This window comes from Podarcis filfolensis, assembly GCF_964270895.1.
Source record: "Podarcis filfolensis genome assembly, chromosome: 3".
Lineage (NCBI taxonomy): Eukaryota > Metazoa > Chordata > Lepidosauria > Squamata > Lacertidae > Podarcis > Podarcis filfolensis.
Window position 1 is genome coordinate 32,311,971 of NC_139606.1, and position 14,317 is coordinate 32,326,287.

General features: G+C 39.9%; 1 protein-coding gene across 2 annotated transcripts in view; it reads right to left on the minus strand.

Annotated features, from left to right (window-relative positions):
- NBAS (NBAS subunit of NRZ tethering complex) overlaps nt 1-14,317 on the minus strand; it is a 195,314-nt gene that overhangs the window by 87,236 nt on the left and 93,761 nt on the right. For both annotated transcript variants that reach the window (XM_083606886.1, XM_083606885.1), the window contains exons 29-32: nt 13,893-13,995; nt 8,444-8,673; nt 6,502-6,614; nt 2,500-2,613 (exon numbers count right to left, since the gene is read on the minus strand). In XM_083606886.1, coding sequence (XP_083463012.1) covers nt 2,500-2,613; nt 6,502-6,614; nt 8,444-8,673; nt 13,893-13,995 — 560 coding nt within the window. The remainder of the gene's footprint in view (nt 1-2,499; nt 2,614-6,501; nt 6,615-8,443; nt 8,674-13,892; nt 13,996-14,317) is intronic.

The window sequence follows — 14,317 nt, forward strand, 5'->3', positions numbered from 1 at the left end:
TAAGCTTACTCCAAATGATATTTAAAAAAAACTAAACCACCCCCTGGCATCCTTAAATCCACTTCCCAGATACCGGAGGTAAAAGACACATTTTCCCTTAGGTTTTTGAAAAGGAAATAAACAGTAAGCGTGTCTCCTAAGCACTAGGGTCAGGGCAATATCTGGTTTTCAACACTGTGATATATCACCAGCTAAACATCGTGCTATATCACGATGTCTGAAATATGGATGGAGCTATGTAGAGGCACTGGTGGGCTTCACGGTTTTCCTGCATTGTGATTTTTGCACGCACACACAGATAAGACATCATGATTGACAATATATCCCAGGCTCAAAATTATGAAACTGATATCGCAGTATGGACTTCAAACGATGCATACCACCCAGCCACACTGAGCACTGAGACTTACTCCCAATCAACACCCTGTGTTGAATTTACTCACATGACCAAGGCAGCACAGGGGCACACTGACAACCACTGGATTTAGAGACCTGATTTCCCAGGGCTGCAAAAGCAGAGGATGCTCCCCACTTCAGTAAACTGCCCTTTGACTCATGAAGGGTTGTAAGGATTGGCAAAGGAGATGTGCTGAAGTGTATTGGCAATCACACAGGCCAGTTTTCCTTGACCTGGTGCCCTCCAGATGTTTTGGACTACAACTCCCATAAGCCGCAACCAGCATGGCCAACGATGAGAAATAGCTGAAGCTGCAGTTCAGAACAGCTGGAGGTTAGGGAAGACAGCTAAAGGCTAACGGTCTGATTTGAACACTACCACCACCAACAACCGCATGGATTCTCTGGGTTACCTGTTTTAAGCAGCTGGAGTCATGCTGGCCATATGACCTGGAAAACTGTCTGTGGACAAATGCCGGTTCCCTTGGCCTGAAAGTGAGATGAGTGCCACAACCCCAGAGTCGCATTTGACTGGACTTAACCGTCCAGGGGTCCTTTACCTTTACCTTTACAGTGGTACCTCTGGCTACATACTTAATTCATTCTGGAGGTCCATTCTTAACCTGAAACTGTTCTTAACCTGAGGTACCACTTTAGCTAATGGGGCCTCCCGCTGCTGCTGCGCCACCGGCACACGATTTCTGTTCTCATCCTGGGACAAAGTTTTTAACCCAAGGCACTACTTCCAGGTTAGCGGAGTCTGTAACCCAAAGTGTTTGTAACCCAAGGTGTTTGTAACCCAAGGTACCACTGTAATCACTGCAGAGATTTGTGCCGTTTACTAGTCCAAGACAACAAACCCAGTGTGAGCTCCACTGTACAGGAACTTGTGTTTTGCTTAAATAACTTGGCAAGGCTCTGTGTACGGTGATAGCAGGGTATCAACAACATTATTACATAATAAAATAATGGCTTGGCTCTGGAGTTAAGCTGGCCCAAGCTGATTTCCCTGCTCTTTATCTTCACAGCAGCCATCCCCCTTCTCTCCTGAGCTTCACAAGCTGCAGTCTACCCACTTCAAAACGTGGCCCCAAACCTCAGGGGAACATTTTTAGGGGACTAGAAAGCTGCCATGGGAAGGAATGTATGGGACTGCTTGCTTCTGCCAGCCCTAATGCACACACTTAACTCTGGATCTGACCCATGTCATTTTTCAATTTGTATTTGATATGATGATGTGAAAGAACAGGGAAGCGAAAGATATAGTCAAATCTGCTTCATCCGATTTCTCCAAGTGAAAGTTTGATCAAATATTTACCTTTGCTAGCCAACAAAACAAAACAAAAAACGTAATTTGATTTGATCCAGCATCAGAACTACTGCACAGTGAAGTTGTGGGCAGGATTTGAAATATAAGCAGTGAATTGCTGAAAGAACTAATGAGAGTGAAGTTTACATAATAAAAACAGATGTATTGCAAAACAGCTAAAAAACAAACATCAAGAAAGGAGGGGTGGAAAGTCAAGAAGAAATAATAAAAAATTATTATTATGTTGGGGGGAAACTGTATATGATGATAAATGTTTCGGAATTGTTTTTGAGATTTAATAACAATGATTTTTATATATATATATATATATATATATATATATATATATATATATATATAATTTAAAAAGAAGCTTTACACAACATAGCATTAGTTCACTAATACGATGCAACAGGATCAAAGAATGACTGCAAGTAAAACCTACATTTTTATAGGATATAGAATACATTTTGTTTGCACAGAAAGGATATCTGTTTTTCATATTTGACACGGGTTAAACTGGGATTTAATACTAACATCTGACTAGGTGGTAACTGTACTCTCGCTGGAGTGTATTCTACTTGTGATGGAAGGGCTGTGTGTGAAATCCCAAATTATATCTAAATTGAAATCAATCAATCTGTATTTATCTAGAAAGGAAGGTTGCAATGATGCAATATATGAAGCTTCACTGAAGACAGGATCTTTGAGTAAAGTCCTTGAAGAAATCCCCCATAAAGCTGGACACCTTCAACATAAAACATGGGTAAGTTTCATTACAGCTTTTATTTTACCTGCAACCTTCAGCAAATTTGCAAGTCCCAGGAGCTTGGCAGATTGCTTGTAGCTTGTTGGCAGCTGCAGGAGACATTCCTTGATAAGGCTGAGTCGATCAGAGCACAGGCGCACTGGTAAGAAAATACATTATATTAAGTGGCAATGTCACAAAAGACAGTGCATTTTTTTATGAAGGCAGGAAAAAGTTAAGTGCACACGCAAGCTACACATGCAAACATTACGGATTTCATGGGAGGGGCAATATCTGGGTTTAAAAGTCCATTGCAACTGAATGCATTCACTCATTGGGGCGGGAGGGAGAAAAGTTTTAAACAATTATCTCTAGTGCTTTGTTTCTTCAATCAATGGATTGACAATATGAAAACGCTTGGAACTCATGAACGGACACCTTACAGACATAGGCTTTGTTTGGATAAACATGACAACATTTGGAATGTTTATACAGAATGTAGTAGGCTATTAATAGCACCTTTAATAAAAACATTTTTTTTCAAAACCTATGTATTAGGATAATAACATCATATATATTTATATAATAATGCATGGGAGTATATTACACTGCTTTTTTGTATACTGTTTCTTTCACTTTTATTCTTTTTTCTTTTCTTTTTTTCTTTGCTACACTTTATTTTATAATAGAAATTCTTTCAATAAAATATTAATACATTTTGAAAGTGCTTTGTTTCTTATGCTGCAGATCTGCCCCAAGAAATATTTTAGCGGGGAAATCTCCATTTATTTAGTTTTCATTAAGGGTGTGTGTGCGCGTGTGTGTTACAAAGCAAACAGAGAATCTCCATTTAGAGAGAGGACATCATCACTGATGTGCAAAAGTTGGTCATTTAACAAGATGGAGAACATTCAAACCTGTGCATGCCTCCACTCTGGGGTGGTACAGACACAGGTCTACCACCCCACTGAGAAAGAGGCCTCTGCTTCTGGGAAGGAAAAGCTGGTTCCTTTACCTCCCCTTAGTTCAGATGACTACAAATTCAAATGCAAGAAGAAGCACAAATTATTTTGTGCACTCTATGAAGAACAACTCATTCTTAAAAGTGGCTTTCCAAGTTAAGAAAGTTTTAGCTTAAAGCATTAGGAACCTGCAGGCAGCTTTTTCGCCCATTTTAACTTCTGCGTGGTAGTCTTTAAAGTGTCCAAAACATAATGGATGCAATTATTTGAGAATCAGACCCTGTCCCCTTTGGGGGACCCACTTCAGCCGCCATTATATAGCCATGTGCTTGTGTGCACATTCATGACATAAAAGGTACTTTTTCTGAAATAAATTGCAGCATTAGTCATTTTCAGGTGACAGAAGGATCACAAAGTAACTTGACAGTGCACTTTAATCTCTCAAGGGGGGGGGGAACAGATCGCAAAAAGCAGTACCACCACTGAAGTATTCACAGTTGACTGGCATGGTGTGGCAAAGGCAAAATGGCAGGTTGCAGGGAATGAACTGTGAAGCAGGAAAATCTAAGCTTGAAAATGGCAAAGTGGAACCAACCCTGATACATCCACAAGCAAGCATTTAGGATAGCAGTTGTCTGTAATCCATGGACAACATCCAAAATGTAATTTAGCTAATGGAAGAGGCTTGAGTTAGTTTGAAAGTTCACAGTTTTTGGATCTTATTTTTTATATATACGTCACAGAATTACCACATGCCCATTAATTGAAGATTTGCTGGTATTGTCTTTCAGAGAAAGAATTTATCAGTCCTGCTTATGAGCTTTGTCCCTGCTAACCTCATGATTTAACTGTACCTCATGCCACTGAATGGCAAACACACAGAAATACTGAAGCTTTTTGGCCGAGGTAAAACCCCAGCAATGAGAGCCAAACAAGAAACTAATAAGCCATCAACATCATTTGTATGCCACTTTCCCACAAAATTGTGCCCAAAGTGGCTCACAACATCTCATGTGATCAATTAAGTAAAACGGTTTTTTAAAAATACATATTAGAAACAATTAGAAAGAATAATATAAATCAATTAAAAGATTTAAATAATAATCCATACACGTTTTATCTGAATGCATAATTCAATTCCCCACTTTCCCTGGCTGCCCTCAGTGCTCAAGAAGCTGTATATGAGACAGGGTTGCTGTGTTCTGGCAAAATAACCCAGTACCAATGGTTTGGAAATAGCACAAACTTGCAGTGCGTCATCATCTATATATTTGATTAGGGTTAAGGCTTTTCTGTGAAGGATTAATCAGAACTGTGCGAGGAACACGTGCCTCAGGGAGAATCCAGGTTTCAAATGAAAGACCTGATCCATGAAGGCTTTTACTAAAGTGTCTTGCTGAAGGGCATCAGACCAGGGGTAAAGCTATTACAGTGGTACCTCAGGTTAAGTACTTAATTCATTCCTGAGGTCCGTTCTTAACCTGAAACTGTTCTTAACCTGAAGCACCACTTTAGCTAATGGGGCCTCCTGCTGCCGCTGCGCTGCTGGAGCACGATTTCTGTTCTCATCCTGAAGCAAAGTTCTTAACCTGAAGCACTATTTCTGGGTTAGCGGAGGCTGTAACCTGAAGCATATGTAACCTGAGGTACTACTGTTACACATAATAGCTGTCAAATTGAGCATATTATCTCACTCTGTGGTTTTACCTAGTTTTACTTATTTACTAAGGTTTACTTAGAGTAGCCGCACTGAAATTAATGCACATAACTTAGTCATGTTCATTAACTTCAATGGGTCTACTTTGTGTAAAACTTAGCTGGAGACCAACCATTGTGTACTATTTCTTATTCAAGCCCGTTTAAAATGTTTGCTTCCAGCGGGCAGAATTAAATATCTAAAAACAGGTTGACTTGATTGAAACAAATAGGTGCACATTCAAAACCGAATAAGATAAAACTTTTAAGAAACACCAGACACAAAATTCAGCACTCGATTCTAGTCCTTTACTTGCATATTCTGAACATGGTTTGAACTTTTAAAGGGTAGACGTAAAATACCACAAAAGCTTTATGTAATACATAACTGTGTTATTTTTTAAAAAATAAAATAAAATAATGTGTGGACTATTCATCCAGTTTCTAGCAGTACAAATCCATTAACACAACAGTGAAGACAGGAAGGTCACAGGAGTTGAATGCAGGATAGCACCTGTAAAATATGTCAGTTGTCATAAGGCTGTTATGATTTATAAAATAAAAATAGCGTTTTATTGGGCACTAAAGCATGGGAATAAAAGAGATCAATAAAAGCCCAAGTTCTGGAGGCACCTTCAAACAGCAGTAAAAGCCTCCTTTCAAACATAACTAAATTGTTACTGCAAAGCTGTGATGTGCAATGGACGTCTTATGGGTTATGATAACTATTTTGAGTTAATCTTCTTGGCACATGTGCTTTGACAAAATAATAAAATAGAAAGGCCCATTTGTCCACTCCCTAGGCCTAGACTCAGGATGAAGATCAATAAACCTCCCAACCTGGCTATTGCCAGAATGACCAAGCGTTTCAAAGCACTGTTGCAGAGATTACTAGTAAAGAGATTATGTTAATCATAATAGCACAACAGCAGCACAAGCAGGGGATGAGTGAAGAAACTATATATTAAGTGTGCATGTGTGTATTTAAAAGGGAAGTAATTGTGGGTGCAAGCCAACCAAAATGATTTAAACAGGAAAAATTGGTGCATAACGCTTTAGTAAAATCCAATGAGACTTTAAAAGGTTTCTCTTGAACTGGATTATACCTGATGCAAGCAATTTATTAAAAAAATGCTGTAAGGAAAATTGATGATACAAGATGATGTATATGTAGAGCTTTTTATAAGCCAGAACTTTCCGGAACTCAGTTCTGGCACCTCTCAGGTAGGTGCCATTGTGATTTTAAGAGAACAAAAGAGGTGTTCATGGTGAGTTCCGGCACCTCTTTTTCCTAGAAAAATAGAACTGTGTATATGGTACATATAAATGTGAAGATTTGAAACTATATAACTAGCATTCAAGACATTTCAACAAACCCTATCACACCCTACCTTGTAATGGCAAGATTTTCACACCAAATTCTTCAAGGTAGCTAAGAGCACGGATAAGATCCAACTCCTCTTGGACAACAGGTGGGCAGTCTGTAATAAGCTGTAAGCAGGATCTTAGAAGGAAAAAAAAATGTTTAAGGATTTCAAACAGCTTTCCTAATTAGTCAAAAAGAAGCATCTTCATTATATGAGGCCAGTGTGATAAACATGCAACACTAAACTATGGTTTGTTGCTATGCATAGAAACCTCAATAGCATGCACTGGTGAGGCATTGCAATGGGTCCAAACTGGTGGGTCTCTTATAAAGGCTTAAAAATTTACCACTTGATACAATGTGATCCCCTTTATAACCCCGTATTTCTTTGCGAATGCATTTTTTTATTGTAAATAATATCAATTTATCAGTGGTCAAAGCTAAGCACTTTACTAAGAGTTTACATGCCAAAAGAAAGAAGCTTTGTACTTAGCAAGCAATCACTTTGTACATGAATGAAGTAGGAGGAAAAATAAAATTCATTTGGTGTAGGTTCATAAATTTCCCCCCTCCAAGTGAAACTCTAGTGGAATTGCATGACAGCACAGTTCCGCAAATGTAACTCTTCTGCTATAAAGGCAAGAAACATACTAATATTAAGAAAGTGAAGGCTGCTATTAACAGTTGAACTGTAACACCTAAATTATTCAATTAAAAAAATTTAGGTGCTTTAGATTATCTTTCTGGGGTTGATGTGGGGATGTGCTAACTTTTAAAATGTTAAAAATTAATCCTTAAATTTTCTACTCCCAGATTTGATTTGATTTTTAAATACGCCTTGTAATTGTGTGCCAATCTTATCAATGAGAAGAAACCATGCTGAAATGATTTCCACTTAAATGAAAGCATCACTAGAAAATTGTTAATGATAGAGAATGAAGGAGAGCTTTCATCTCAGCTAAGGTGGTAACCGTCCCCCTAACAACAAAAAACATCAACAGTGAATAACAATTATTTCAATTATAGCAGCTTTCTCATAGAATCTATGATGGACAGTGAAGGCACATCTTGCTCCAGGAGGTACAATTGAAACCTCTGCTAAAACAAAGGGGGGGGGACGGGACTTCATTTTAGCCAAGAAAGGTTTGCACAGACACTCCAAACAGGATTCAATACGCTGCCCATCAGCTGTTCAATTGTGCTTTCATGCATCCACGTCTCGGCCAACTGCACACCTCAAAGGTGGGTATGATTTTGAGGGGAAAGTCTGTTGAGTAAAACGAGGAGGCCTGGCAGACAAAATCTGGCACACAAGCCAAAGGTCCCCGCTGCCTCCTTCAACAAAACAAATAGTCATACCTTGGAAGTAGTTACGGAATCCGTTCCGGAAGTCCATTCGACTTCCAAAACGTTCGGAAACCAAAGTGCGGCTTCTGATTGCCTGCAAGGAGCTCCTGCAGCCAATCAGAAGCTGCAGAAGCCCCATTGGACATTCGGCTTCCAAAAATAGTTCGCAAACTGGAACAGTCACTTTGGGTTTGCAGCGTTTGGGAGCCAAAACGTTTGAGCACTAAGCTGTTCGAAAACCAAGGTATGACTGTATTCATTTTCGTCCCTTTAACTTATATGGGCCTTACAGGAAACATCTTGGTTTTTCATAGCTGTAATGGTTACATACGTAGAATAATAATTTCCACTTCCAAAACCATTAGCTAGTATTTTCAGATTGGTGCTGGTGCCTGCATTTCATGATGAGCCAAGCATAATCTAGGCAAAAGACGTATTACCTCATTCTAATTGCACCAGGGACTAATTAGTAAGAACAAGTTGCCTTAGAAATGCTTGAGCATCGGAGGAAAGCACTCAAGTATGCAAAAGAGTACAAAATCATAAAAGATCTGCCTTTCTAAGCAAATACCAAAGGCTAAAAGATTTTTTTTGGCGGGGTGTGTGTGGATAAAACGTACCTGGCCAGATCCATGCATGTATCAGTTAGACTGGTTGAAGAATTGAAGTATTCTCTGCTAGCAGCCAAAACCAATTCAATGCTTTTCTCATAGCAAACTCTGTACTGTGGTTTTCCTTTAGAAGCAACACTGACAGGGGGATCTATTGACCAAACACTGCAGTGCATCATTTGCCCAGCTAAATGGATGTTCTCCAGTCGACTTGAACACAGAAGACTTTCTGTAAAGATCTTTAGAATGACAAGAGGAAATGTCATACAAGCAATTTTTTTATTTGACAAATACCTGAGTATGGCTATCTGCTTGGGGAGGGGAGGATATCTGGAACAGCATTCATCTAAATCTAGACCAATATCAATTAGATTTCGACAAACCTTGTGCTGAAATGGAAATGCAATCTAATTTGCTGCCCTCAAGAAACCCTTTCCTTTCATTTGACTACCAAGGCAGCACTAGAGAGTTGACAGTGGAATCTCTGCAGGAAACTCTGAGACTTATCTGGGGAGCCACTCTTTATGCTGGGGATTATTCAGGATGATGGGGCAAATGGGGTTGTGCAGTGAACGTACACACAGTTTAAAAGACCACACAAACATCTGAACAGAAGTATCCTTCATGAAACTTATCTATCAGTTTTGGACAAGCCAAAAAGCAATACCACCCAATAAGTCAAAATCTTCATCCTTTAGAAGCATCACGAATGCAAGAAAGGGGGACTCATCACCATCCCCCAGATGTTGATAGCCTCCAAATTCCATCAACCCCAGCCAACATGGTCAATTTTAGGGATGACAGATGCTGCAGCTCAACATCTGGAAGGCATCAAATTCCCTACCCCTATACTAATGCATTGCCAAGGTACTCTGATATTAAAGTCTATTCATCGCTCCAGTCAAATCTAGTATCTTGAAGTAAGAGCTATAATTATATCACATTTTCCCTGACATCATGTATGTATGTATTGCTATTCATTTTTTTTTTAAGCAGCACATTTCAAAGTTAGATTTAAATCCCAGATGCCATTTTCTTTTTGCAATTTATTCAGAAGTGTACTGATTTGCTCTCAAAATCTCTCAGGAGTCATAGAAATTAGCAGCCATAAGCAATAAAGTCTACACGCTATAACAAAAGAAGACTGACAATAATTTGAAATGTTTAAAAGATGTCAAATTTTTGAAGGTAAATTATACAACATGAAGGCTCACTCAAGTACTACACTATGAAACACAAAAGTGCACTTTCAAGTAAACTGCACATATTCAAACACACAGAGCTTCATTGTAATTCACGAATCTTAATAACTAGGTTGCCTCGAATGCAGATTATTTTCTGCAGAAACCGAACTTTGCATTTCACTTTAAATGCAAACAGGAAAACATCTATCAAAGTTCTATATGCATCCTGAGTGACGTTATTAAAAATGAACTTTCAGCTCAGTGAACCATTTAATAAACATAACAGTGAAGCGGCGAGCCATTTGTCTTCCCAATGTTTAGTTAGCAATTTTATGTCAAGAGTTTCTGTGCATTAAGAAAGTCAAGCTTCCCATCTATACATCTCATGTCTTCTGTAATTCTGCCATAGTTCATAACAGCTCTGTTTGAATGCACGGAATTCTGAGTGTTTTAAAAAAAAGTGTAACAGAACAAACCCTAGGAATTTGCTTCCCACCGCTCCTGATCTTCAGTGAGCAATAAGATAAGCAGGACCTTTGCCATTGTTTCCAGCCCCACTGGCAATCCTATATCTTGAAGTTGGCTAGGGAGAGGGGCCAGAGTAGGTCATCTTTGTCTTCCCTGACCAATCTGGCTGGGAACGTTTGATTAATGTGACATATTCCCTCCCTCCCGACAACAGCATCCCTGAGTGCGGTTAGAGGATCTATGCCTTCCCTTCTTGACAACAGCACCCCAGTTGCATAACACCCTTCTTCCTGGCACCCATTCTTGTTATATTTTTACATTATTTGAGTATTTCCCCCATCCTGCCTTATGCAAGGAAATCCCCCCTGGCTTCTAAGGATTTTATGTACACAGCTGCCTAATCACAGGGGACAGCTGAATAGGTTGTGCTGGTTTGCATTAGGTAATTTTAGCGGTATATTTTCAGTCTTTGTGTTTTTCCTGAATGAGGCCAGCATATAAATCTGATAAATAATGTCATTTAATGTCATTAATAATGTCATTAAAAAAAACAACAGCAACAAATCACCAAAGCAATTTACAACAGTTATATAGGTAAAGGTAAAGGGACCCCTGACCATTAGGTCCAGTAGTGACTGACTCTGGGGTTGCAGCGTCATCTTGCTTTATTGGCCGAGGGAGCCGGCGTACAGCTTCCAGATCATGCGGCCAGCATGACTAAGCCGCTTCTGGTGAACCAGAGCAGCGCACGGAAACGCTGTTTACCTTCCCGCCAGAGCGGTACTTATTGATCTACTTGCACTTTGATGTGCTTTCGAACTGCTAGGTTGGCAGGAGCAGGGACTGAGCAACGGGAGCTCACCCTGTTGCGGGGATTTGAACCGCCGACCTTCTGATCGGCAAGTCCTAGGCTCTGTGGCTTAACCCACAGCGCCACCCGCGTCCCTTACAACAGTTATATACTTTGGGTCATATTCAACTAATCTCATAAAATGTCCTCACAGGGATTCCCACTAGTGCAAGAGGGGTTTTTTTCCCCTCTCAGCCACCTGTGCACACCCTAAGTCATCTCTGAATCTGGCTTGGACAGTTGAGAGGATCCCCAGAACAGATTTATTGTGCACGTGGGGGTAGGAGAGAAGAGAAGTTTCCTTTGCGCAAGGAAAATCCCTGAGATGATGGAACCTTAGAGTTATGCTGAATATAAGCCATTATTATTATTATTATTATTATTATTATTATTATTATTATTAATCACCAGTTAATTATTACAGAAATATTTCTACTTAATTTCCTGCATAGCCCTGGCACCATAAATAAGTTTTTGGCAAACATTTAAAAATTACAACATAAGATACCTGTCCCCCCCCCCCCCTGAGATGGCCTCTACTCTCTACACTAGGAGTAGCAGGAACTGGTCATTGGTTTGGCTGCAATTAATGTGGTACCCCAAAGTTCCTTTTCTTCAAAGGAGTAAAGTTGGTAACCTGAGTTTTATTCTTATCCAGATGTGAGCACCAGTCCCCAAGTATGAAGGACTAGAGAGAATTATTTCTATGAAACCCTAGCTATGGAAATCCTTAGAATTTAGGTGTCTTGAAACAAAAGCAGGCTACTCACCATCAATGGGATTTCTGGATCTCGTAGAAACTACCACTATTGTCAAGAAAGCTTGATACCAGCATGATTTGCATGTTCAAGGACAGGAAAACTCAGCATATATTTAAACACTTAAATTGGATTGTACATCTGCTGGCATAGATTCTGAATAAAGCAAAATGCTGGTATGAAACTGAACTACCTAGAATTCCACCAACTGTAAATGTATTCAAAAACATCCTGGGGGACTTCCGGGTTAGCGCGATCGACTAATGGCGGATTCCCTCCGAGCTCCGGAGGGAATCTGCTCAGTAGGGGACGGGTCCTGCCGTGGCGGCGATGCGGGGACCCTCAGAAACCACAGGCGCTGAAGCCTGTGGACTTGGTAACTCGGTGGGCACCATTTGCACCCCCCCAACCCGCGAAGGAGCCTTTTTAAAGGCTTCGGAACGGGGGACAGGGAGCGGCGCGGTGCTGTGAGTCGACTGCTTCCCCTACGGAGTGAAGCCGCATGCCATGGTCGGAGAGCGCTGACTTCTTCATTTGAACATTTGGACTAAAAGTAACAACCCGTGAGTAATACGGAAATTGGACTTAAAATTTCTTTTTTGGATTTGGCACGAGCGGGGAAGGCGCAAAGAGGAAGTCCGTCTCCCCGTCTTGTAAACATCTTAAAGCAAGGACTAGATAACTAAGGTTGAGAGAACACCTTCTTTTTGAGAGGATAAAAGTATTTAATTTCACGTTTTGGCAGTATAAGTGAATTTGCTGGAGGATAAGAGTTAATTTTGAGAGTGGAACCGTCACCCCCCCCCCAGGACCCGGGAGCGATCCGTGAGAGAGCCTGTTGAAGAGACATAGAAGATTTTGACAGCTGTCGAACTAGCTGTCAAAGCTGGGGAAAAAAGAGAACTTTGTTTCTGTTGCCTTTGCTGGTTATATTTGTTACATTCAGGTAATAAATTGTTGAAAAGAAAGAGAAAAAGTTAATTTGACTTTTGGATTGGATTTGGAAGGAATACTAAGTAACCAGAACTCCTCTAGAGGGGGCTCTGGGACATTACAAGAATGGCTGCAAGTGGAAAAATACTGACTGAACTGGAGAGGGCTTTCCTTCTCTTGGGAAAGTTACAAGAACAAAGCAATGTTTTGGCTACAAATGTCACAACATTGAATGAAACAGTAAATAAACTTGCTGAATCTGGAAGGGACTTGACTCAAGTCTTTGTATCTGAACAAAAAGTTTTTGTAGCTGAACTAAAAATCTTTGCAGCTGAACAAGAAAAGAAATCTGAGAAATTTGAGAAAGTGGGGAAAGAGATATATGATGATTTGGAGGGAAAGAAAGGAGGAGCTATAATGCCGCAGATGATTAAGGAGAGCCAGAGGCCTGCTAAGATGGATATAAAGGAAAATAAGAATGAGATTATGAAAATCTGGTTTGAATGGAAGAATGAGGAATGGAGAGATCTCCTCATGTGGAGATCTGAAGACTTATGGATTACAAACTTGACTAAAGTGGAAGCTGGAGTTTCTGGGACATTTGGACTTAAAAGAAGTAAGAAACAAGATTTGGACTACACTTTTAAATATGGAGGTCTGGCTGGAAGAAACATGGACCTTATTGGGACAGAGCTTCTCCGAGATTTGGTGTTTAATATAAAGGACTATCAAAAAAACCGGCAGAGAGGAATTGAGAGAGAATTAAGAGCCTCGGACGTGAGGTCACCAGGCTGACAGCAGATAGACTGATGGACATTTGTTGGAGTTCGAAACCGGGAAAGGCGGGGAGTGGGGCTTTGGGAATCCAAAGGGTGTACAATTATACTTTCTTTCTTTGTATTTTGTTTTGCTACTTATATCAAAATGGGGAACTCGTGAAAGGGAATTGGGGTCGACCTTAGAAAAAGATATTAAGAATAAGTACTGACGTATAAAGACTGAGGTTTATGTTAAAATTGGTTAACTAAAATGAATTAAATATAATAAGGTAAAATTTGGGGATAAGAACTTGCTGAACTAAAAATTGAACTGGAATACAAGAAGGGGAGGTGTGGGGAAGTCAGGGAAATATGTTATTGAAAGTAAGGAATGTAAATTATATGTGTGTTTTTTTGTGTGTGTTTTTTTGTTTTTTCTCTATTTTTTGAAAATTTCAATAAATATCTTTAAAAAAAAAAAACATCCTGAAAAGCAGCAAGATTCACCTCATAGCAAGTGTCCGGTTGTATGCATGTGTAGACATTCTGCTGCATTTCCAGGATATCTTGCAACAATCCCATCCAGTGTGTCTCATTAACAGGGGGCTGCCTGTAAGACACAAAGAAGCGAACATTTACAAGCAGGTTCCGAGAAGTGTGATTACCAGAATTAAATGTTTCCATCTTAAAACTCTTAAAATATCACCCCAAAGGTTAAGAGTACATTCACGAGTAGAAAAACAACACTGGTGCTTATAACATCTAGACACACAGTAGCTCAGCAGTCCTTATAACATTCTGGGAAGATAGAGAAGAATTATTATCCCCATTTGAAAGATGGAGAACTGAGCTTGAGAGAGTAGGTTGCTTAGTGAGTCCATGACCAAAGGGAGATTTCATCCAGCAACTTAGTGGCTCACAGTTACATCTCC